Consider the following 26,437-nt stretch of genomic DNA (forward strand, 5'->3'; position numbering starts at 1 on the left):
TCAAAATGTGAATTTATTTATTTGTTAAATTTTGAATAAAAAAAAGGCAATATTGAAACAAGATATTACCACTGATTAACGTGGTTTATATATCAATTTTAAATGTTCAAATTTTGAATTAGAAAGAGAGACATTCACTATTCCAAGAAAGGCGCCGATAGAAAGGGGGCGTAGTGTGTCGCGTAATAGGCATAAGGCCATCATTAATATTGCGAAACCAGCTCCTAACCTTTAAGTACTAAGCAGCGGGTGTTTCCATTTGCGTAATTTCCCATGCCTTCCATGGAATTTTTGAACAACTCGTTTTTGTCTCCACTGTGTAAGGGGACAAGAAAAAGAAATGAGAGTCCTTTTTGTTTTTGGTATTATTATTAAAGAAGAAGAATAGAAAGTTGGAACCAACCAACCAACCATCTTCCAATGCTTGTCTTGTATTGATAATGGATGGCTGTTCTTGTTGTTTACCCATTTCCCAATGGCTTTATTTTTTTCTTCCATGGATGCACTGGCAAGTTGGAATATTATGTTACTTGTAAGAAATGGGAATGGAGAAAAATGCAAGTCATAAGAGATTGGCAGCCTAAAGAAGGACAAATCACACATATTAGTTGATCACTCAAAATCGGGAGAAATAGAAATACTATATGAACCTTGCAGTACTCGAACTGGACCAGTTAAGGTCCATTGGGCTTTTGGATATCGGTAATTAATTATTACTTAAAAAAAATTATATTAGCTAAAGTAAATAAAATATGATATGGATATTTATAATATTATTGAATATTGAATTGAGCCTCCTCAAAGATTGTTACTGTAAAATGTTAAGTAGGTGCCCTGTTGGAATACACTTAGGTAAATGTAATTTAAGCTGAGTAGCCCTACAAAATACTTTAGGGGCAATTTTTAGTTTTTAAACCTAAACTTCATTTATGAGTTTGAAGAAACTCGTTTCTTAGTAAGGTGAAAGTGTTTAATGAATTAGTGTATTGTTTGGATTTGGTTAGGTGGCCGAAGGGTTGACGAAGGCTCAGGGAGTGGGTTGAAGCATCCGCCGTGTTCGAGCGAGTTGGGCCAAGCCTCACCAACATGGCTCTTTAGGCCCAACTTATCAAATTGAACCATGTCATCAAGAACAATTGAAAGGGAAATCAACTTTTTTTTAAGGGAATAATTAAAAGGTCTAATATATTAATTTACCATGAACTTTATGAACTTTTGTAATTTCAATAATTAATTTAATGGTCCTTTTATTTTAAATCTATTCCAATTATCACCTCTTTTTATTAAATTTCTTGTAAATAGTTTTAAATAATGTCAATTACTTTTGTTTATTGTATCGAGCTTTTGATAATTAATAATTGCCGAGTTTACAATCATGTCTTCTTCTTGTATTAAGTATCATCGCTTTATATGCTTCTTTTTATTTTGAAACTACGTGATTAATATTAATGGATTTGCTTCATTAAGTTTACCAAAGAAGATAGAAGATATTATTCTTGAGAATGAAACCCTACCAATCTTTATTTTATATTGAATTTATTTTGGTTTTTTCTCTATAAGTCTTGGGTTACTTTCTGATTTCGATGCATATATTTCCATTAGTGAATCCTCAAATACATATAATATTTAATTATTTAAATTCAGAAGTTATACATGATGATTTAGTTAATACTCTGAAGGCATCCTAAAGAGAATGGAGAATGCTAGCAAATAGGTAATAAATATATTTAAAATTTTTATTTAACGAGACAGAATCATTTACTAGTCTCAAATGGAAGGAAATTGATCGTACAAATCAGCACTTCATGCTATAATAATTGTTATATTTGAGAAAATAGTTTGTTTTTAAAATATTTGTTACATTTGTGGTTTTAAGAAGTAAGAAATAATTTTTTTTTTCATATTTACCCTTTATATAATTTAATGGTTTTTTTGGAGAATTAGTATCATGTCACGACCCGATTCCATGGGCCGAACCAGCACTAGGGCCCAGGTAAGCTTAAGGCCCCCGAGCCCCAGGTAAGCTTAAGGCCCCCGAGGCCCGTAATAAGCCTGAAACACTAAAAATTTACTATCTCAATATAATTTTAAACATTCAGCCCATATTTATAAGAAAATAAACCTTAAGATTTTATTTATATCTTGGCCCAAATTTATCAGCTACCACATTCCATAGTTCGGGCCCAATTAACAATACATCACATTTTTAATATGGGCTCAGAGAATAATTTCGTCTATGATAATACACGACTAAATGTAAGTAAATTCTACAACTGCGGAGTCACTAACTATTTGTTATACATAGCTTTTTATACATATAATTACATAGTAAAATAATTATGAAACTGGGAAAATTTTCTTCTAGCCCTGCGGCAAAGGAACATAACTTAACTGAATTAAAGAGAAACTTACTTCCTGAAAAATTAAACAAGATATGTGAGCCTTCTAAGAAGTAATACCTATTACACAACACGCATTCACACAAATGAATAAATATATCAATTTAGTCATTCGACTAGTTATATGCTCACGCAGTCAGTCACACAAATGACATATCACCAGCACCCACAATCATTAAGATCTTCATGTAATCACATCACGTGGAAATTAGTCAGTGGCGTCACCGAAACCCCGATGAGCCGTCCTCCCACATGGCTCATCCACTCACATGTGCACCAGGGAGCCGATCCCCATACTGGCCGACCGGTCTAATCCTCACTTGACCAGCCCTCTCATTTTTTTTTTCCATTCTCTCTTTATATATATATATATATATATATATATATACCAACAGGAGGCAACTCGGTGGTCTCCATCCAATCTAGATTATCAGGCGCACACAACAGGAGGCCACCCTGCGAGCTGCGATCAAATCTAGATTTTCAGGTGCGCAATAACAAGCGGCCATCCTGTGGTTAACGGTAACGGTAACGGTAGGTGCGCACGGGGGCGCCGATCTCCCATTTACCCGGCTAACGGTAATGGATCCATATAACGGTAACGGTAATCAGGATCCATATAACGGTAATGGTCTCACAAACCCATGGTGACCCACTTCATCCCAATTCCACACAAACAAAGCATAGCATTATCACAACACAATTAATCAAATATTGCAATCAAATGCAGACATATTAATCAATTAAACATCGTAATGCAATGCACAATTAAATATCCAAAATCAATGCAAATAAATAAATAAATAGTATTAACAATAAACAACGATAATAAAATAAATAACAATAATAACAAAAAAATAATGAAAATCAATAAATAATTAAATAATTAAATGAATAATAAAGATAATAAATAATCAGAGCACTCTATTTATTATGTATTAAGTTATAGAATTAATCTAAATAAACTTATTAATTATGTCATTAATTAAAACTAGTCTAGGTTCTATTGAAATTTCGGCAGCACCTCCCCTAAGATTTGACTGAACCACAATTCAACAATATAATATCTAAGCCCATCTGTCGGGCAATTCAAATCAACTCATCCCATCCGCCATAACCTTATTTATCAATTATTCGATCAATCAATTCACACAGCCCATCCATCGGGCAATCAATTCAACCATCCCATCCGCTTCAACCTACATGTATCATCCATCAAACTCACATATATACACTTAATAGTTCCAAATTAACTAATTAACAACCTATATTAATCTCCAAGCATGATTCAATGATATTATTAATTGCTTTAAAACTATTTACTTGTCTAAGCCTTAAATTATAACTCTCCCCTACCAATATTTATTAAAATTCCTAAATTAGCTTACATAAATATTAGCTAGGAATTCTTATCTTAATACCGAACCTTCTAGTTGTAACTAATGTTCATGAAATATATATAACAATATGCAGAACTAATTTGCATCCACATTATACCGATTGATTCTTAGCAAAAATTATATTTGATTGATTATTCATTCAAATTTAATTTAATCAACTAATAATTATTAAGTTTAGAATTTATACCAAAAATAGGAAATTGGTCTTAGAACGTACCAATTGAAATTTGGGTGACGATTCCACGATCCTCGCGAAGAGAGGAAAATTCTGTCCTTGGTGCCTCGCCGGAGTCTCGCCTGCCGGTCACCAGAACGATGCCGCCGCCGCCGTTTACGGTGGCCGAAAAATCAATAATACCCAGAAATTCGCCACGATCATACCATTCAACTCGAAATTCACCAAGGATTCCATTTTCGGCATTGGTTTAGTGAGATCAATCCTATAGTTGGTCGAAACGAGCTTGACAGCCGCCCCTTACAGCCATTCATGGTGGTTCCAGTTCCTTCCACCAAAACCGTCATTTCTTGGATGGAAATTGTTCACACAAGACAGAGGAATCAATCAGAGCTCACCTTGAAGCTTCACGTTGCCAGAATCGCCTGGTATCGCCGGAGATCGAAGAATGAGAACTGTCGATGGGGACAGTCTCGTTCGCGCCACTGGAGGCTCTGCTAGCGGGGAAGGAGGCCGGAAAATGGATCAAAGACCCCAGGGAAGGCAATTGCCACCTCGCTCTCGTCGAGCGGTGGTCGAAAATGAGAAGGAAAGGGAGGAGAAGGAGGTTGTCGCGCGCGCAGAAGAAGAAGAAGAGAGGAAGAAAAGAAGAAACTAAGTCGGTTTCTAGATCATTCCGGTTCGATTCTAATCGGTTTGGTCTGATTCAACAATTTGGCTCGATTTTGCTTGGTTTGCAGGTTTTTCACTTGGTTTTTAGGTTATTCGTGTGGTTTTCGAAAAATCAATTTGAATTTTGGGTCCGGTTCAATTTATTTTGATTAATTTAGTTAGATTCCGTAATATTTCTCCATTTTACTCCATAACAATAAAAACAATAATAATAATGATACTTGATTTTTGGATAATTAATTCATATAATAATCACACTTATATAAATATATTTTATAATGGATTAGTAATTGGAGTTCTATATTATTTCCTAAAAATTTTTAAGTGTTCTCAAATCGAAGATTTCGATAATATATTTTTGGGCCTGGGCCCAGCTGGCAAATTTGGATTCGAATCGAGACTGTATTCTATTCGCAGCCCACATAGTCAAAATTTCTGATTTTTAATTTAATAAAAATTCAAAGGTTTCAAAAATAAAAATTCGGGGTGTTTCATATCAATATTAAATTAGGGATAATATAGTAAATCTACTTAATAATTTATTATAATTTAGATAATTTAATGGTTTTTTAAGAAATGTGAAATTTGTGACAAGTATTATAGAGGAAATGTGGTATTTTTTAAAAATATTTTATATAATTATTATTTACATTTGTGAATGTATATCATTAAAGTAAGTACTAATTAAATAAAAAAAATACTTAATCTATCTGCCTCTTCATCGATGAAATTAAGCAATAAAATGTGCAAGTGAAATAATAATAATAAATTTTTTTTTTGAAAGGAAATAATAATAATATATATACTGACATGCGTAATAAAAATTTAAAAAAAAAAAAAAAAAAAGAGAAGAGCCGCAGTGTCTCGTTTAACCCAACAACCAGTAAATGGAGAGAAAGAGATGGTAAATTTGGGCTTAGTGTGCAATTGAGTTTAAGCGGCTGTATCTCCTCTTCCGGCCACCATTTGAGACAGCGCCGGTACTATTGTAAAACTGGGGAGGGGAGCTTTCATCCGCCACTGATCCGGTTACCAGCAGTCACCGTTAACAGCCGCACTCCCCGGTCAAACTGTCCCTGCTGGAAATTTGACCGAGTTTTCCGACCATCTCCGATCATTTTCCGGCGAACAAAGGTCAGTTTTGAGATTCTAATGGTCTAAGCTTTCATTTGGTACCCCTCTTATCAAATTATGTTCCAAAATGGGTCTCTTCGGTTCAAACCAGTGTGGTTCCTAGAACGGTCTGATCTCGGTAAACCATATGTATTATATGAGGTCTTTTTTTTTTTTTTTTTTTTTTTTTTTTTTTTTTTCTCTCTTTTGGAAAAAAATATTAGGATATTATAAAAATATTAGAACTTTAAAGTAGGTTATTATAACTTATAATGCCTTGAATTCATGCAAATTCTGATTTTTGGATTTCCATCAAAGAATGCGTTTAAAATCAGAAGAGGCAAAAATGGCCTTTTAACCCTTTGATTTTCATTTGAAAATGTATATTTTGTAATTGAAGTTTTTAAAAATACCTTTACCTTTGTTGGAATCCTAGGTGCTTACTTGATCTTGGTCAACTTCCTCTGGCAGGGAAACCTCTCTGTTTAGCCATTGAAAACGGTGGCTTCAAGCATAATCTGAGATCGACAGTTGGAAATTGAAATTCACTGGTAATTTCATTTCTTAACTACTACATTCAACTATTTCCATGCTAATTTAGCTTTTATACATTTATTTAACTATAATTTGGTCAATGCTTAATCTCGGTGCGTCTTGATTGCTTCACCTTTAACATAATTTGTTTTTGACCTTCAGCCCATGTTTGGATTCTAAAATTGGGAATTTATTTGCTTCAATGGTTGAGTTCTATTTATTTATTATTTTTTCTGTTTATACTATTCTTATGTTGGGTAGTTCTCATTTATGAAATTTATTTATGGATTACTGCCACATTTTTGGCTGCCATTGCTGTGATTAATTGTTTTAATGGATTTTGAAAATTTGCTATCAGCGATGTGAGCTGGGCACTCGATTTTCCTGAAAAGTGAAAACCCAATCAGTACAATTTTCTTCCTGTAACCATTTCATCTCTCTTTTCTTACGGTCTTGTACTTTGTTGATGCTATTTTGTTGTTATCCTTGTCAACATACTTTGGGTTCTGTCTTTGTCCACACATGATGGCAAATTACTGAGACTGGCCTCTCACCTGCACCTTTCAAGGTGATATTGTTGCTCTTTTTATGTTTTGTCTATCTTTGCAAAATTTCATATTTTCTTCTAGTCTTTTGTTAGAGGGGCGATTGAGTTTGGGTTCCTGCGTATCTTTTTGTTAACAAATTTTCGCTTATTTCTTGATTGCTTGGTTCTCTTAAATTTCATGGTTGCTGGAAAATTTCGCTTGCAAGAGCCTTCACTATTCTGAATCTTGAAGTTCTTTGAACATAACGCATAACTCAATTCTCTTTACCCCCTTTTACTTGATTTTAAAACAAAATTAGGAAATGAAATTTCCTCTGATTGATTTTAATCATGTAGTTTTCTTTGAATAACTTTGGTAGATATTTAGTTTTTGATTTTTGTTTTAGTTGGTAAGGCAGTTCACATTTTTTAAATGATATTTAGGTACTGGGTAAATTCTGCTTATGAAGTATAAGCAGGTGAGTTCAAGAATTCCTACTTAATCTATTACCTGTGACCCTATTGACTTGGGAACTGTATTGATTCTTATTACCTGATTGTGAGTTGCCTGTCGTTATGGGTTGCTATAGGTGTACAGTCTGTAGGTTTTGCAATTGTTCTTGCTCTTGGATAGCCAATAGATGTTGGTATAGTGCTCTTGGATGCCAATAGATGTTGGTTTAGCGCCTGAAAACCTAGCTGTCAGAAGGAGCCCTATTTTATGTTATTTTCTGTTGTTCCCGAGCTAATTGCTATTCTTGGACTGTTGGGATGGGATGGTAGTGTCTAGATAGAAATATACTAGGATTTTCTCATGAAGTCCATTTGCATTCTTTCCCGTACATTATGGCATTGAGAAGGATATAAATGTTCCAATTTTTTGTCTTTGTTGTCAAAATGACTCATTATTTGATCTTTCAGTTTGCACTTGCTCGTAGAATGAAATTTTTTTCTCTTTCAGTTTGGTCCTTTGATGTTATTTATTTCTTTTTTCAGGTTATTGCATAGATGCATGTACGTAAAATTTTTCTATACTGCATATACAAGCTAAATTATATACATAAAAAAAAAAGTATGGGATAAACGTTGAAGTACATTATCTATAATTTTGATGTGTGGTTGACAGACAATAGTAAGAAGGATCAAAAGGTTTTAGCATCTGAAGTTCTATATCTAACACTTGTACTTTGATCAAACTTGTATCAGATGACTTAAAATGAATACTTTTCAGGCAAGGTTATGATTGTTAGTACAGTTGTAGAACAACTTTTGTATGCCAGTGTTTAAGATATTTTTGAAGGCTAATGGGGTGGGAAGTTATACTGATGGGGTTTTTGGCACATGATCACTATTCGATTGATTGAATTCCTGAGTGCAATAACTGTTCCAGAGTGATTAGAAAACCTGATGTATTTTGGACTGTTGATAGTTATTCTTTCTACAAATGCCATGTACCATTTTAGAATGATTTTAGCATTTTTTTTTAATACTATATGATTGTAAGTTGGTTAGGTTATGATAATTAATTGAGGTTTGATAAGAGAATCCCAAAACTTGACCATGTGTTAAATTTGCTTGCATATTTTAAGAAATTTAAGATTCTAGGTGTTCTCTAGATTAAGGTTTCCTTTGGATAGAGGGATAAGATGAGATGGGAAAGAAGAAGGGAATGGGACAAGAGTTACTATTGATGGTCATTCTGTTTGTGCTCTAAATGGGATAAGAGAACTTGCTCTAAATGTGCCATTATGTTTGTCTTCATGAGCAAGAAAGAGAATGAGACTGATGGTCAGTTGATTTGTTCAGGTAATCTCCACAACCTGGTCCTGACATTTAAGCAGCTCATTCCTCCAATGAACTTTTCCACCTGATGATTGTTAATCTTTAGTACTTTTTAATCTCTAGCTATTTGGAAAACAATTGCTCAATATAGTTATAGATCATAATCACATATCTTTTAATAATAATAACATGCTTTGCAAGTAAAATTCAATGTTGTATACCATGTAGATGTTTTTTCTAAGTTCTTTTGTTGCCTCCAGGTTCAATACCATGTTGAAGATCAATGAGTTATGAGTTGCTGCCAATGTTCTTAAATGATGTGTGCTAGTAGGATAGAGAGACAGCTAAGGGAAGTGCTCATTTCAAGAGTCTTAATGAAATAAATACAGTTGCATAGACGTGAAGGCGAAAGCATGAGGGATTTGAAGTTTCCAAAACGTTATTTAATTATAATTTTAACCTTCCTTAGCACTTGTGTTTGCTATATAGAACGGGTGGGTTTCTCAATTGCATATACAGTTGCAGCTGATGCTGCTGGTGTAAACCAATCAAGTAAAGGCACTATACTGTCGACATTCTATTATGGGTATGCCTGCTCCCAAGTGCCTGGAGGATGGGCAGCACAGAAAATAGGAGGAAGAAAGGTTCTCCTCCTCTCATTTGTTTTATGGTCATCAACTTGCTTTTTGGTCCCACTTGATCCCAATAGAGTTGCTGTCTTGGTAGTGGCTCGATTACTTGTTGGTGTGGCACAAGGATTCATCTTCCCCTCCATTCATACTGTTCTGGCACAATGGGTTCCACCACATGAAAGATCCAGATCTGTATCTCTTACAACTTCTGGAATGTACCTAGGTGCAGCAATGGGAATGCTTGTCCTTCCAAGTCTAGTGAAATATGAAGGCCCCCAATCTGTATTTCTTGCGGAGGCAACATTAGGTGTTTTGTGGTCTCTGCTCTGGTTCAAATATGCAAGTGATCCTCCTCGCTCTGAGCATCCAAAAGCTGCAGCTGCAGGGTTTGGAGAATCTTTGCTGCCAATCAAAGGCAATCATAAGACAAAAATAGAAAATGGAGGTAGTAATACCAGAACTGCCAAAATTCCATGGAAGAGAATTTTAGTTAGCTTGCCAGTTTGGGCAATTGTGGCAAACAATTTTACATTCCATTATGCTTTATATGTGCTGATGAACTGGCTGCCAACTTATTTTGAACAGGGCCTCCAGCTCAGTCTTCAACAAATGGGTTCTTCTAAGATGATGCCTTATTTCAATATGTTCATATTCTCAAACATTGGGGGTGTGCTTGCTGATCACTTGATCACGAAAAGGATCTTGTCTGTGACTAGAACCCGGAAGTTCTTAAATACCATAGGATTTCTGGTTGCTTCTCTTGCATTGATGGTGCTTCCTTTCTTCAGAACTTCTACTGGGGCTGTTTTATGTTCTTCTGTGGCTCTTGGCTCTTTGGCACTTGGTAGGGCAGGGTTTGCAGTGAATCACATGGATATTGCTCCTAGGTATGCAGGAATTGTCATGGGCGTTTCTAATACAGCTGGTACTTTGGCTGGCATTATTGGGGTTGATCTTACTGGCCGGCTTCTTGAAGCTGCTAAACTTTCTTATTCAGACATTTCAAGTCCAGAAAGCTGGAGAGCTGTGTTTGTCATACCAGGGTTGTTATGCATTTTAAGTTCTTTCATGTTTTTGCTATTCTCGACTGGCGAAAGAATTTTCGATTAGGTACAATTTTTCACATAAGAAACTATTGCAGAAGATTATCTCCATCTGGCGAGAATCAAATTGAATATCTACTTAGAGTCTTCTGATTCTCGTTTGAACAAACCACTTGTGCATTTGAAGGGTATATATTGAAAGGTTAAGAGCCATGAAGATTTGAAGTGGTCAATATACACTCATTTTTTGATTTGTCAAGGTGAATTACCTGAAGGCCATTTGTCCTTTTCTTCAACATCATACTAGGAGAGTAGGTTCAATTTTTTGGCATATAATGTTCCTGCTGATAATTCTGACTGCAATAACTGAATGCTTCCATAGTCATGGTTGATTGGTGGTATTTTTGCAATTTCAAACTGTGAGAACTTTATTATGCATAAGATTTTATGTTAGCGTGAAGCTTATGGTACACGACTGTAACTTACTAGGTCTTGATACGAGTACCTGTAGTGTTATGAGTCAATTATGTACAATTTATCAAAGTCTAATGAATTTATTATCATGTTTAATAGTTCGGGTCCAACTTACAGTAGGCCAGAACCCTGCTTGATTTATTTATTTTTAAGGCGTTTGAGTCTGTCTGTATTGGATGATGGAATTCTTTGTAACTTGGAAGATGCCTGTGGAATGATGATAAGATCAACCAGGAGTTGCTGTTTGTTGACAGGAAATAGTAATATTTGCAGGGTTCATCTTCTCTCTCTGTTTATTTAACAGCCCTTCTCGGGGGAAATGCAGAAGCCCCGGGAGGACATTTAAACTCTGATGGACATGGAGATGGGAACCAAATTTTCCCACTATGAGGTATGATCCTTTTTCTTTTAAGCAGGTTACAGATTTGGTGATGATTAATTCTGTTTTTGGTTTTGTTGGAGGTGGTGATAGAGAGGCATGTTTGGTGGGAATAGAGAGGAGAGAGAAATTAGTAAATTAAAAAATCAATTTTTTATAGTATAAAGAACAATTAAGGTAGCGTTTGAAATTGTTGTAGTTTCTAGTTTTCCGCTTAATTTTGGTTAAAAAAAAAAGTGAAAAATATGTTTGTTTTAAAAATGTTTAAATTTACTTTTTAACATTTTTCAAAATCATTTAAAAATCAGAGAATGTGGTTTAGGCGATTTTATTTTTTTTTTACTTGTAACCTGAGGAATATCCATCTAAAAAAGGACAGCTGAATTTTATTATTATTATTATTATTATTATTATTCATTGCACTGACTATCAATATTTAGTTGAATTTTTTTTTTTTTCCAATTCTCACTTTGGTTGGAACTCTTGATTGAGTTCATATTCATTTTTATCATAATCTAACAGCTATGAATTAGTCATTTAATAATAAACTAACCTCGTGCTAGGAGGCAGATTAGCCAAACATCTATTTGTGCTACGAGTCAGGTTGATTAGCCACTTGTGCAGGTAAGTGATTGTGTCACAAGAGTATTTGCTAGGAGTAATAAGCAAAAACTGTTGAACCCATTATGGTTGATGTTAGAATAGGTTGATTCAAAGAGTTTTGAGTAGAACAAAGCCTTGTTCGTGCCAAGCAGCGTCAACTCAGATCCAAGTGATGTAACAAATAATGGTCCTATGGAGGAGTGTGATGCGAAAAAAGAGGGGAACATTAAAGTCTCACGACCCAAGACCAGAATTCGGGGATGTTGAGACCAGCCTTACCGAAATGATCGACAGGGAGGATCAGTTCGAGGACAACGACACCCCATTAAGGAACTCGAAGATGGGCAGGAGAAGTTCCGTGGGAGGTGCAGCTGCCTTGGATGCAACTATGGAGAAGCTCGCTAGCGAAAGTGAGACTTTTAGGCATTTTCTCTCTACTGATATCTCTGCCCTATAAATGAGAATAAGACTTTGTAGGAGGAAAATAAGGTCCTAAAGGATGAGCTTAGGAGTGTATTTGCTAAATTGAAGGAGGCTATGGATGAAATAATCCTCCTTAAAAGGGTTGTTGGCCAAGGAAGTGGTGGGAGCACGGCCTCCTCTATTGTCATCTGTCAAAGCTGAAACTTCCTCGTCCAAAGGCATACCATGGGTAAAGGAATGCTAAGAAGACACAAAATTTCTAGTAAATAGCTTAGTTATGTATGTAAACTAGACTAAATATCTTTGGTAACTATTAATTCCACCAATTGCATTTTAAAACTTTTTCCTATTAGATTCATAACTAGCTTATATCATTTACAAACTATATTAATATTATAACAATATCACCAATAAATTTATTTTTTGCCAAATTGATATCTTTATGTAGGCTGCCTTCATGTCATTTCATCAATCTTGAATATTAGGAGAAGAAGGTTTCGCTATTGTCAAGTTGTCATACACTTGCCACTAGACTGCTTTGTACGCTAGTTCATCAATTTTAAAGTTTTATTACATAATTAAATTAATTTGATTTAATTCATTTAGACAATCTGATGAGTATATGATATCAATTACAAAGGACAATGTCAAACTCACGGAAAAAAAAATTATAAGAATCAACTAACAATTATACGAAGAATGAGGCTTATCTATACTCGATATATGAATTTTTCTATGTATCAAGTCAATTTAGGAAGGGTGTAGTGTAAATCTTTCTAAAAAAACAAAAAGAAAGAAAGCTTCGTGTTTTGTTTCAAAAGGAGATGAGACAAAATAGTGGATTAAGGAATGTAATAAACTTGTATTAAATGACGTAATTTTCTCAATTAATTTATTATTTTTTTCTTTAATTTAGAGAAATTCTAATTTTATCGGCGCGAGAGCAAATTAATGCATATATTTTCCTTTTCACATGCACCTATTCTTTCTAAAGAATGGATTCTCATATTTTCTTTCTTTCAAGTTAATCTTCTTTACAAACAAATGGTATAGAAGTGTTTGGCAAATATTAATTCCATAAATTGCATTTTAAAACTTTTTCCTATTAATTTGGTAGTTAGTTTATATCATTTAAAAACTATATTAATATTATAACGTCACTAATATTTTTTTTTCGAATTAATATTTTCTTCAATCATGTTATTTATAAATAAGTATTAAATATTATAAAAATTTCACAAATATATTTTTTATTTATATAACACATTAACATAAAAAATATAATATATTCATCTTTTTTTTTTTTCAAAATAAAAAAGAATAAACAAGAATTTATAAAAAATGATTATATCATGAATTTTTATTTTATAGTAACCATTACTAAAACTTTTATCAAATAATCAATCTTTGCCAACCACCATCACCAGCTAAGATAGATATAAGCCAAATGGGCCCCAAAGCAGACTAAAATTGTACAAGCCATGCAAGGATTCACTGCAATTAAGCAAAATTTATCCTTGTTCTCTAATCCTATGCTGAATTCCAATATAACAAAATAATGTTTATATAATCCATGAAAAATCCCAAGACAACAAGAGAAGGAAAAAAAAGTCCTCACAGCCATAGAAATCAACTTATATTTTGTTCATAAGACTGACTAAAAATCTTCAATAGTCTAAATACAGCCTAAGATTCTACAAGCCATACAAGCATTACCTACAAAGCAAAAACTCACCCTCCAAGTCTTTGATGCATGAATATGCATGATATTTTCCTGCGGCTAGGTCGACGATGAGCTAATCGGAACTGATACACTCGGTTGCTGTCCCATCCAAAAACCGCAAGGTCAACGGAGCAAAGCAAACATGTGGGCTACTGTTGGCAGTGCTGGATATGTGAGTGTGCCGAGCATGAACCAGTTGAAGCTTAAGAGAGCAACCGCATCAGAAGCAGGTTTGTTCTTTATGGTAGAGAAAAACTGAACCACACTTTTTAATGACATGCCAACAACAACGAAAAGAGCTATAACAAGAGGCATGCAAGGGTCCTGAGCCTCCCATATAATTAATCCAATCAGAAGGGATAACACTGCACTAAATATAGACTGTAAAAATGCAGCATCCCTTCTTTGGTCTAGACCCTTGTTCATCTCCAAGCGCCTCGAAATTGAAAATGAGTGGATGGGACCTTCTGTTGCACATCCAGTTTTCAACAAATGGAGCAACTCTGCATTATTCATAACCAGGTCATCAAATGTGATATCACTTCCTTTATAAAATGGCTGACTCCTATCGGAAGTGCAAGAGTCATCAGTATCAGCAGAGCCAACATTTTGTGCATTGTCTGCGCCACCTTGGCCTTTAAAGCTCCAATTATCTTTACCCAAAATTTCCTTAAGCTGAAGATTTTCTTGTTTCAGATCCTGCAACTATTGAAAGCATAAAACATTTTATTTGTAAAGCACAGAATTAAGAAAAACAAAGGGAATTTAAAAAGCATTGAGACAGACTGATTTCAAGATTCAATCACAACTGCATGTAAATATAATGAGAAATTGATCGAAATTAATAGAGAATGATTCAAAATCAAAGCTCGGTGAACACTTAATTTTAGCAATATCTGTTTATGGCTATAATGTATCTAACTTTTCAGCACCACCGACGCCAAGTTAAATTGAAATAAGGTCATATTAGAAGAATGCAACAAACTGAATGAATAAATCTATTTTCTCTTTATAGGAAAGGAAAAATAAATGAGATTATCTGATGCTGTGGACTCTCATGACAAGTTGCAACTATACCTCCATGTAATGGATCTCAAAGAAGGTGAACTCTACATATAGCTAGATCTTACCATTACTGTTCAAATTCTGCACAATACAAGTCCACTATATACTAGTTCCATGTAAATTTTTCCATCTATCTCCATTAGTACTTCCTATTAATGCCACCATATGGATTTTGCACCACTTCCTGACAGCCTTGCTCTACATCAACTTTGCTGAATTTCACCATCCTCATCTACTTGCTACTGATTACATTGCTAATGTTGCATCTTGTCTACATCCTTTCCACACTGGATTCCAACACTGAAAGGCACCATTCCTTATTGGTGGCCCTCTCACCACTTTTGGTATAAGTTTTCCACCTGGAGCTGCCACAACTCAGGTTATACCACTCAACACAGTGATTTGGGTTTTGTGTGCTGCCACTATGAAGGATAAGTAAAGGAAAAGAAAAATGGAAAAAGATGCTGTTATTATGTGACTGGTGCACGCGCGTGCGAGTAAGAGAAGGGGGGGGGGGGGGGGGAGAGAGAGAGAGAGAGAGAGAACAAGAGGGAGACAGTAATAGCGAGCAGAAAAAGAAATGAACAGAAAAATGTTTGAACGCTTGATCAATAGTACCGAGTTTCCGTTTTGATTTTGCAATTGGAAATGTCAAAGAGTTCCATCACAATCACAACAAAAATCTTCAACACGACAGGTAGAACGACTCAAAAAACCAATGCATAGCCACCATTCGACGCCCCTCATTACCTTCCTCAGCTATCCTATGGGAAAAATCAATCTGCCAAAATTCAGATAGAAAGAGAGATCTTGAATATTATTATAATCAGCTCAATTAAATAGGAAAATCTGTGATCGCTGCAACTTGGAGAATAGGATAAAGCATGTTTATCACTGGCTTGAAAGGATGTACCTCACTTGAGCTCTAAGACAGTTGATGAAGGAATAATTTCTCAAATTCACCGAGTTACATTCTAAAGTTGTGCATTCTCACAGTGTGTAAAAGATGGTGAATGGATTCCATAAGTTAATGTTTCAGTATAATTTTGAGGAAGAAACAGTATGTATCTGAACAGATTCAACCCTGGCAAATAGATTGAAATGAAAGTAATTTTTTTCCATAGATCAAGCTACAGAAGGCCTGCATTAGTTCTACAATTATGGGAGAAAGTGCACATGAGTAGGCATTATCTCAAGAGCCAAAATATAACCAAGGTCCAGCCTACAGCATACATGCAAGAATTTGAAGACAAGCGTCTTGACAATCACATTGTTGAATCTTCATTGAAAATGAAATATTGGGGCATGAACATGTGATCTCCATTATGCTTCCTTCTATTTTACCTGCTCTTGCATCACCCAACTTCCTCCCCACCCCCTGCCCCCTCTCGCTTAACAACTAAAACAATTGCTGAACAACAAAAAGAAACAATTCTGCACACATATGGAGAAAATATTTGAAGTTCACTTTACAACTCCTGTAATTTCTTCCCAGCAATATGCCATATAAATCAGCAAACTTCGGCTATCTTGGGGCATTACTATGTGCGCATGTAGTTTATGCATATATGTAACCATAGACAGATTACTAGGAGTTCATATGTATTTGTATGTACAGAAAGAGTGAGGTCCTCAGAATACAAAGTTGTTCAATGTCCTTGAATTTTTTACGACTGTTTATATCTTTTGCTGTCCTTGTTTTTTCTATTAGGCATCTCAAACAAATTTAACATAATGCAGATCAAGCCATTTTCTAGCTAAACATTTAATTTAAATGCATGTCAATTGTACCACTTTCATCAGATTTTCTTTTGCATCCAAATAAATTGCCAAAATACATCTTCTAAATGACTAGAATTTTGAATAAAATTAAAACCAGAAGAGCAAATTTTGGTAGAAATCTCTAGTATAAATATCATAGCATTACCGAAAATTACTTCAGAATGCATGGAAATTTAGTTGTAAGTTCTTATCTGTTCAAAGCAATAACGGCTTGCAGGACTATGAGGCATTACCTCACCCTCTAGCAATTCAAGTTTAGCAATGACCCGGTCGTTTTCCTCCTCAACTTCAGCTAGCATTGATTCCAAAATTCTACATTCTTTAATTGCTGTCTGGAGTTTGCCTTGAAGCTCCTTCCTATCCCATACAAGATTATCCAGCACAATTTTCATCTCATGCAGATGCTCTTGCAACTGAAAATAAAAGCGGCAAAGCATCTGAAAAATCAGTATATAAATAGCAAAAGTACCCACACCTTACCTTAACATCAGATAATTTTAGGCTCCAATGCCTAAAACCTAATTATCATAAGACTACTTCAATTAAAAATAAAAGAGTAAGTACCAAATCATCTTTGTATTAACTATTCATATATCAAATTATTACGAGGGAAAAACAAAACCTCAAGAAACTCCCACCATCACTTGTGACTTTAATTGTGCAAGTGCAGTGACAACAAAGCAAAACAAGATGTGTCGTGTGCGTGCGTGCTTGCGTGTGTGCGTGAGAGAGAGAGAGAGAGAGAGAGAGAGAGAGGAGAATGAACCACTAAAACCAGCTTGTCAGGCAGCTTTTGTTGGTTGATACAGTAATTCTACAATATTGACCGCAGAAAAGAACAAGTTTGTAATGGCATTTCAGTACTATTATATATTTGTTCATTAGATATTTGTCTGTCCTTGAATATTTTACTTTATGAAAAGAATTGACAATGTTTCCATTATTATTGTAATTAGGAACTAGGAGAAATCCCATTAGATTATAACATTTTCCAAGCTTACTTACAGAAATAAGTTCTCTCAGAATTTTCCAAATTGGATAATATCTAATTACACTTCATTCCAGATGTCATCATAACAACATATTTGTTGCCACATCATCTCTCTCTTCTTCTCTGAGTCAAATTCTCCAAATGTGGACTGTGGTCTTCTTTTTTATGTTCATTCTCAGATGTTGCTCTTCGCAATTCCTTCCTCTCACTTACTTAACCCCCCCCCCCCCCCCTCTCTTTCCCTTCTCTTTTCCTTTCCCCTTTTCTCTTTTCTTTTTTTTTCTGTCCCCATATAGTTTAATAAAAGATTTAGAAACTGCAGGCTAGGAACAACTAAGCTTTTTCCTAAAATACAATCAAAGAAAGCAGAATTTAGATTGCATTTATGCACAGACTTTCAACAATAAGCATTTTAATGAAAGTTAAACTTATCTAGAAAAGCTAACCAACTGTAGGGGGGAAAACTAACCCGCCTCTCCCTCTGCAAGGCAGTCAAAACTCGAATAGGAAGAGATATGAGAGCGATTATCCATATCACTGTCTTGTGAAACATACTCAGATGCAAAGTGATTGAGGCTGTCACCAACTCCACCCAAGTTTGAATCACAATAAACATGGTTCTCAAACCAAACAAAACTACCAATTTACAAAGTGAAAAAGGCTTTGTCACCAACATCAGAATGAGATACAGAGCCATCAGATCTACCACCATTACTGATTAGCTTGCTTTGTTGCTCATCCACATGTCCGCAACTGCACAAAAGTTGAAAGCAAAATATATAGCCAGGTAGTATCTTGGATAGACCATATGATACTTTGAAGAATGATCATTTAAGATAAGGTAGAAGAAATAGCAGTTATGCACAGTGTGAGAGAGAGAAAAAAGCAGATACTTCAGCACAGCACAACCACATGAAGGAATAATATAAACAGCTCCTATTTGATGAATATTTTGAGTCATGGGATGGAAGGCTGATAGGTAAAGGTTTTCCTCATCGGATCATTCATTTAGAGAAGAACTGGAGTTCTTTAATTTAGACATGTCCATGAATAATGCATTCAAGAATTTGCTTCATGTGTTGGCAAATTTACCTGAAATGGCAATTAGTCTGAACAAAAAGGAAAAGGATTTAGAATTCTATCAAAGTAAATAAAGGGTTGATTTATGCCAGCCAATTTTCTTAAATCTTTTTGCGCCAAATTTAAGCTCTACATGAAACACACTAAACCCAGAAACTTGCACAAAAGATTGTGGAATGATCATAAGCAATTGGAGTATCACAGAAAGAATTTGCTTCTATTGCCTTCAAGGGTAATGAAATAAAATTTCTGTTGGATAGCGTGTACAAATGTAAATTTGAAAAGTTCAAATTATAATACTATCTAAAGCCAGTGAAAATAAAAGCTAAAAACCAATTCTTTAACCAACCAAAGCCACAAGAAAAACCTTCCATTTCAATTCAGCAAAAAATCTTTCAGAAGATTCTCCCAGTTACAGCTCAAGAATGGAAGAACCATAGAACATGCGAAATCACATACATATAAACGCGACAGTGAGAGAGAGAGTAAATAAGAAGAGCGACTCACAGGCAAAGGCAGTGCAGAATCCGCAGAGGTTCAAACATTTTTGAGGCTTGAGAAAGAAAGAGGAGGAGGACGAGATGGCAACTGGCAACAAGTCTGTCGCCGTGGCTGACACCTGGAGTCAAGAATCCAGCACACGTTACATAAATACTATCCGATATTGATATACATCAATCAACCAAAATAGTTTGCAACAAACTTTTTTATTTTTTATGTTTTTCTTTTTAGAAGTCACAATTATTCTTATTTTTAATTTCATTTTTGTGATTTAATTCAATTTTTATTTACTTATTATATTTTAAATTTTAATTTATTTAATTTTATTATCATTTTTTATTAAAAAAGAAATAAAATAAAAAAAACCATGCAAGATTCTAATCCAGAAGCCTATGTATGTATGTATGTATGTATGTGAATTTCAAAGTCCACATCTATATATAACTACCCAAAAACTCATAAGCCCATATCTTATATAGAAAAATGAAAATAGAGAATTTTAGTATATATCAGATTTTTAAATTTTAGTTAAAAAAATATCACTAAAATAATGTGAATTTTATTAGCGATCTACCTAATTATTTTTTTTACTTAATGTTATTATTATTATTATTTTTTTTTTTTTTGTTTCTTCTTCTTATTGTTTTAAGGATAGGTGTGAACTGTGCCTTGGGCAGCAAAACCGACATGAGAGTCCTTATCGCAGACAATCGCTTTATCGGATTTAATTTCGTTTCCGTTTCTATGGCTTCGTTTTTGTTCTTCTTTTTATTATTATTATCTCAATTTGATTCCGTTTTTGTTTATGTAGTCTTATTGTTTCTTCTTCTTTATGTCTTATTATTGTTATTATTATTATTATTTTTTTATCTCTATTTTGTTTCTGCTCTTCTTCTTTTATGTTCTTTTACAGTCGGATTTGTTCATTATTATATAAATTTTGTCTGCAGTAAAAGGTATTGTGTTTAATTGATTTTCTAGGGTTTTCTTTTCATTTTTGAATATATATATATATATATATATATCTTACACTGAACTAAAGACTTTAATGAAAACAATGACCTATGCTTTTTAGACTAAAGACTTTAGACTATTGACTTATGACTTTAATTTTTATCGTATCTTTGAAAACAAAACCAAAGATAAAGACTTTAAGACTTGATTTTAAACAAAGACTAAGACTAATGACTAATGACTTTAAAGTAGACTTAAGACTGAAGAATTACAAGTCATATATATGTAGAGAGCTAAGATTATTACTAGGATTTAAATAAATACAGATACAAATATTTAAAGATAAATTATAACTGTGAACTAAAATACTATGATTAATTGGGTTTATATGAATACTTATATAATTCATTAAGTATGATTTTACTTCAGAATTAACATACAGTTTACACAATATTTCTGATGTGGAAGATCAGACTAAACTGCATCCACAGAGCATACTTATGACAAATTTAATCAACAATTTAGCACAAAGGTTTAGGGTTCCTACAACCTTAACCTGGGATCCCAGAATTAAGTCAGATTGTGGAGGGAGAAGAGAAAGGTGCCGTAAACACGGACTTATATTCGTAGCAGTTTAAGATAAAATACAAACTTTATTTATTTACAAAATATAAATACAAGATTTAAAACTTACAAGAGTTTTAGATTTAGACTTTCTCCAACTTGAACGCTTACAGCTTGAATTAGGAGCGAAGAAGGAGAGAGGGATTATGGTTAATTTAACTAAAAACTAAACTTATGCCTTCACAAGGGGAGAGGCTCCCTTTATATAGAAAAAACAAAAAGTCTTCTTTCTGTTTACTTTTTACTGTTGATGCACATTACTCTGTTTGCCACGGAATTTTACTGTAGAGAAATAGTGCTTGGTCGGCCATTGGAGCTTGCCTTTTACTGTAGAGGCACGTGAAGGAATAAGGTTCCTTCTGCCTTTTAATCAGATGAGGACGAAGTGTCCTTCTTTTTCTTTTCTTTTCTTTTTACTTTGCTTTTTTGTTTTAACTTTGCTTTTCCTTTTTCTTTGTTGTCAGCTTTACTTTTTATTATTATTGATTGAAGAATATCATCATTGCTATCTTTACTTGAAATAAGGGAAGATGATGATGTTGACGAAGATGAGGACGCCATGTCTGCCCATTTGGTTTTGCCTTTAAGACTGGGTTTGGATGACGATTTATCTGAAGAAACTGCTGGCGGTTTACTTGATGAGGGTTTTATTGGAGAATCTGAACCTGTGGAAAGCTGCTGGAACATTTCCTGGCAAATTCTTTTATACTCATCAGGTGTTTTAGCCGCTGCTAACCTCGCTTGACACTGTGATTTTTGGATTCCAAATGTAGGTTGATCATTTAAAGCAAGAGTTGTAGCATAGGTTAATGCAGGTGTACCAGAAAGTTTAGTTCGAATCCATTGATCGATTTTAAGTTCAGTAGTAGAGTTCTTGAAAGAGCCCCACCATTTAATCTTGTGTCGTTTTACCAACATAGGAATTTGAGTTCCTATGGCATACTGAGTGTCCAAATACCATTGATATACCCAGGGCGTAAAGAAGGCCATACAATAGTACATTAAGGATGGAATATGGGCTTCTTCAGGTCGAGGTTTATAATGGGCTTTAAAGTACTGATATAAAGAGATGATAGGAGGAGGGAGAATATCATTGGATAAACCCCTTGTTTGCCACCATTTTTTAAACCAGTTTGGAATTTTTAAATCAGTACGAAAAGACTGATCAAAATAAATCAACCACGAATGAGTAGCAGTGGGATTTTGAATAGAGAAAACTTTTTCCCATGCTTCTTTATAGTCAAAATAATTATAAGTAGTACTATGCACATGTTTATATAAAACTTTGAATTTTACTGGAGTATAAAGGGATGGCGCAGGCCAATCTTTAGGATGAATAACTCTTTGGATTTTTATGGAAGAGTACAAAATAATAGATTTATTTTTAGGATCAAAATTATGTTTAATTTTTACAGATCCAGTATCAAGTAAAATATTATGATAATATTCCTGAGGTTTTGAAAGATCATTTGGAGTAAAATACCAATCCTCAGGGTAATAATGTTTTAAAACCAACCAAGGATTAATATTATTATATCCATCCTCGATTTCTATTTCATAATCAAAAATATTTTTAACAAACCATTTATGTATACCTTGAGTGGTATACTGGATTTTTGGCAAATCCACAGCCATTAACGGATTTGATAAGTCTTCACTGTCTACCGTTTGAGACAGACTAGCCGTACCATGAACGGGTACGATCGTTTTAAGTTTAGAAGACATACCTGCATCCTCTGTGGAAGAAGATGCTATACCTTGCAACGCCTTTAAAACGTCAAGGGATTGACTGAGTTGTTCAATCCATTTTTGAAGATCTTTAGAGGTTTTAGTGTTTAAAGTGGGGGTTTTAGTGAGGTCTTCTGAATGCTCGGATAGAGCTTTAGTGGGTGAGTCTGATTCTTCTTTAATAGCTTTTCCCTTATCCTTTTTCTTGCCCATTGTTCTGTAAGAATTCACGAGTAAGAAAGTCTGGAATATTGTTTTTATTACCAGGAATGAATTCAATATCAAAATCAAAAATCCTTAATAATGCTTGCCATCGTGCAAAAATTTGTTTAGAGGCAAGATTTTGAACATCTTTTTGTAAAACATCTTTAGCAGATTTGCAGTCGATACGTAATAAAAATTTTTGATTTAAAAGATCAGATTGGAATTTGTTTATACAAATGACTATACTTAAAATTTCCTTTTTAATAGTAGAATAATTAACTTGAGCGGGAGTCCAATGTCCTGAAGTATATTGGATTATACGCTCTTTATTATCAAGTTTTTGTTTTAAAATACCACCATAGCCTATATCAGAAGCATCAGTTTCAACTATTTTAAATGCTGTAGGATTAGGAATATATAAATATGGTATTTCTTTTACTAAAGATTTTATCTTTTGAACTATTTGAGTATGCTTATCCGTCCAAGGACTAGCATTTTTTCGTAATCGATCATGCAATAATTTTAACATACAATTTAAATTAGGGTAAAAATCAATGACATAATTTAAACAACCAAGAAACTTTTGTAATTGGAGTTTATTAGTAATTTCATTTGGAAATTTCTCTCCAAAAACCAGTGTTCTTTCTATGGGTTGGATCTTACCTTGTTCAATATAGTGTCCTAAAAATCTAATTTTAGTTTTAAACAAGTCCATTTTAGTTTTACTTAAGGCCAAACCATTTTGCCGAATTACCATACAAAATGTTTTTAAGTGTGTGAAATGTTCATGAAGAGTTGTACTAAAAATAAGTACATCATCAATATATACAATACAAAATTTAGAATAAGGATTAAAAATATCATTCATAATCCTCTGAAATTCAGAAGGAGCATTTTTTAGTCCAAAAGGCATTACATTCCATTCATATTGACCAAATGGAACTGTGAATGCAGTTTTATATCTATCCTTAGGATCAATTTGAATCTGCCAATATCCAGATTTCATATCAAATTTACTGAAAATATTTGCTTTATATAAATTTTTTAGAAGATCTTTTTTATTAGGAATTGGATATCTAATCCATTTTAAAGCCATATTTAATGGTTTATAATTTATTACTAATATGGGAACACCTCGTTCTATTTCAACATATTTATTTACATAAAAAGCCGCACAAGACTATGGGCTTCTAGATTTAGATATTAATTTTTTATTGAGTAAATCCTGAATTTCATTTTTACAATGCTCTATCAATTCAGGATTCATCTGAATTGGTCTAGCTTTAGTTTTAATAGTTTTTTCATCAAAATCTTTTTCATATGGTAAATCTACTATGTGTTGTTTACGATCCCAAAAAGCATGTGGATGATCAGCACATAGTTCCTTTTCCATAGATTCTTTTAATGTTGTGATTTTATCTTGTATTTCTTTAGTCTCTAATTGCTGTTTAATTTTGTTTAAACATATATTATTTCTTGCATCTTTTAAATCTTCTTCTCTAGATTTAATTAAAGAATTGATCTCTAATATTTTAATTGAATGAGCTTTTAAGAGATTTAATTGCTTCTTCTTTGGTTTTTCAGTGAATTCTAACTTAACTGTACTATTTTTTATTTTAAATTTAATACAATCCTCTTTAACTGAATATGGTGTTATTAGGTTTATAAAAGGGGTTCCTAATATAACCATATAATTTATTTGAGGTGATAATAAAAATACTGTGTTTATTTCTAAACCTTGGTTTACTATTTGTGCATCTGTTTTACCTATAATTTCTAATTTAGATTTATTTGCAGTACTTAGTTTTTCATTAGTTTTTGACCAATATCTTTTAGGGATTAAATCTGATTTTATACAATTTAAATCTGCACCTGTATCAAATAGTGCAATTGCATTTATCCCAAAATCATTTACCTGAATGGTTATTTTTACCAAATATTTTCTTGAAGTTATTTCTTGTAATAAGTTTAGAAAATTACTATCTACATCTTCATCTAATTGGTTTATTTCATCTTTATCTGGTTCTGCTTCATCAGAAGAAGAACTAGAAATAAGTTGAGATTCTAATACCTTTATTAGTTTATCATGAATTTGAAATTGTCGTTTTAATTCACTAACTTCCTTCTTTAGATTTCTAACTTCATTTTTTAAATTACTAGTGGAATTTTCTGCTTCTACTTTTTTATGCTTATTTTTATTTAATATAGTTGTGAGATCATAAGTATTATGTTGAATTTTAGGAGTTATATCCTCTTTTACTATCGGGGTTTCGTCAAAACTTTTAATGAGTTTTTGAAGGAGTTTAGCTTGAGTGTCTTGGTCATCTATAGAATTTACTACTTCCAAAAGCATACTCTGATCTTTAGTTAACATATTTATAGAATAATCAGATGAACTAGTTGTTGTACCTAATTCATCAATTTGATTTTCACTTTCTATAACCTCAGATTCTGAAGAATCAGAATCAAGATATAATTCGTGGATTTTATTTAACACTTCTTCATCTAAATGCAATTCATTTAACTTTTTATTAAATCTACAAAATTTTGAAGTATGTCCCTTTTTACCACAATTATAACAAGTTAAATCTTTATAAGAGGTTTTATTTGAATTTTTAGCTTGTTGCTTTCGTTTAGACCTCCTATGGGGTTTATATTTTTCTTTAGAATAAAATTTATCTTGACTAGGTGTAGACCTGTATTGTCTTTTATAATATTTATTTTTATACTGTTTTTTAGATTTATGTGTTTGGGAGCATTGCCCATCACATTTCTGTGGAGATTTTAAAGTATAATCAAATTGTTTACAAAATGATCCTAATTCTTTTTTAGTTTTCTGCATTTCATATTTTATTGTTCGTTGAAGTTTTAAATCATGACAAATTTGTAAACCTTCTTTTTGAATTATACTAATTAGTTGACCATAAGTTAATTTACTGTATGATATAGGTTGACCATATTGTTGTTTAATATTGTTCCTAACTTTTTCTCCTAAGAAATAAGGTAGTCCAGCCAAAAACTTTTCTTTCCAAAAGCTTTGATTAGAGTCTTCCCTTAACATTAACCTAGTTAGAAAAGTAGTTTTATATTCTTGAAAATTACCTAAGTGTTTACATTTTAAATTACTAAGTAATTCTGCATTTTTATCTTTTAAGTGAGATGGATCCCCAATAAAATGAAGTGAAATAGTGAGAATTAAAGATGACACAGCATCCTGAATTACTTCATCATTTTCATCATATATAGGTTCACCTTCATCATTGACTTGAATTGAATTTAAAATTTCTAGTTGTTGTTGTTCAGTGAGATGATAGTCCCACCAACCTTTAAGTTGTCCAGTAAATCCAGCAATAAGGATTTCTGCAATAGCTTTATCAGAAATAATTGACTGCGTTTTATAAGCATTTGCAGCCATGGTCATTTGTTGCAAAATACTTAATATATTATATTCACTTAAACCATCTATGTTCCATTCATAGATTGTTGAAGCATTATATTTAAATTGAGATATAGTGTTAGGTTTATCAATAATGCCTAAGTCTGGTGCCCTATTTACTATTTCTCGATGATGATTTATAGGATTTAATTCAAATTGTTTAACATTTTCTGAGTTAGATTCGCTGTCATCAG

The 26,437-nt window shown here is 33.3% G+C and overlaps 2 protein-coding genes across 11 annotated transcripts; one reads left to right on the top strand and one right to left on the bottom strand.

The window, feature by feature from the left end:
* Window positions 1-5,475: 5,475 nt before the first annotated feature.
* Window positions 5,476-10,848, top strand: PHT4;6 (phosphate transporter 4;6). 7 transcript variants are annotated; one of them, XM_089716484.1, is made up of 4 exons: window positions 5,476-5,780; window positions 6,196-6,310; window positions 7,264-7,298; window positions 8,862-10,848. In XM_089716484.1, the coding sequence occupies exon 4, from the start codon at window positions 9,015-9,017 to the stop codon at window positions 10,341-10,343; it is 1,329 nt and encodes a 442-aa protein (XP_089572610.1). In that variant the 5' UTR covers window positions 5,476-5,780; window positions 6,196-6,310; window positions 7,264-7,298; window positions 8,862-9,014; the 3' UTR covers window positions 10,344-10,848. The 7 variants fall into 7 exon arrangements, with proteins under 7 accessions (XP_089572610.1, XP_020538637.1, XP_012083871.1 ...); XM_020682978.3 differs by having other exon boundaries at window positions 6,231-6,310; XM_020682979.3 differs by lacking the exon at window positions 5,476-5,780 and adding an exon at window positions 6,021-6,140 and having other exon boundaries at window positions 6,231-6,310.
* A 2,807-nt stretch (window positions 10,849-13,655) lies between these two features.
* On the bottom strand, window positions 13,656-19,462 carry LOC105643382 (coiled-coil protein). 4 transcript variants are annotated; one of them, XM_012228478.4, is made up of 4 exons: window positions 19,304-19,462; window positions 18,186-18,469; window positions 16,959-17,138; window positions 13,656-14,583 (listed from the first exon to the last, which is right to left on the bottom strand). In XM_012228478.4, exons 2-4 carry the CDS (start codon window positions 18,426-18,428, stop codon window positions 14,002-14,004), a joined length of 1,005 nt encoding a protein of 334 aa, XP_012083868.1. In that variant the 5' UTR covers window positions 18,429-18,469; window positions 19,304-19,462; the 3' UTR covers window positions 13,656-14,001. The 4 variants fall into 4 exon arrangements, with proteins under 4 accessions (XP_012083868.1, XP_020538639.1, XP_037492691.1 ...); XM_020682980.3 differs by lacking the exon at window positions 19,304-19,462 and adding an exon at window positions 19,164-19,296; XM_037636763.2 differs by lacking the exon at window positions 19,304-19,462 and adding an exon at window positions 19,146-19,281.
* Window positions 19,463-26,437: the final 6,975 nt, after the last annotated feature.

The sequence above is a fragment of the Jatropha curcas genome, chromosome 11 (genome assembly GCF_041381405.1).
Source record: "Jatropha curcas cultivar XTBG-Jc1 chromosome 11, XTBG_Jcur_1.0, whole genome shotgun sequence".
Lineage (NCBI taxonomy): Eukaryota > Viridiplantae > Streptophyta > Magnoliopsida > Malpighiales > Euphorbiaceae > Jatropha > Jatropha curcas.

What these genes read in the sequence shown, in the direction of transcription:
- LOC105643382 (XM_012228478.4), bottom strand. Translation starts at nt 18,428, where the DNA reads ATGGTGGTAGATCTGATGGCTCTGTATCTCATTCTGATGTTGGTGACA. An exon ending in CCTTGCAGAGGGAGAGGCGG is followed by an intron (nt 17,139 to 18,185) that starts GTTAGTTTTCCC and finishes TTTTATTTTCAG; the next exon opens with TTGCAAGAGCATCTGCATGA. An exon ending in TTGAATTGCTAGAGGGTGAG is followed by an intron (nt 14,584 to 16,958) that starts GTAATGCCTCAT and finishes TGCTTTCAATAG; the next exon opens with TTGCAGGATCTGAAACAAGA.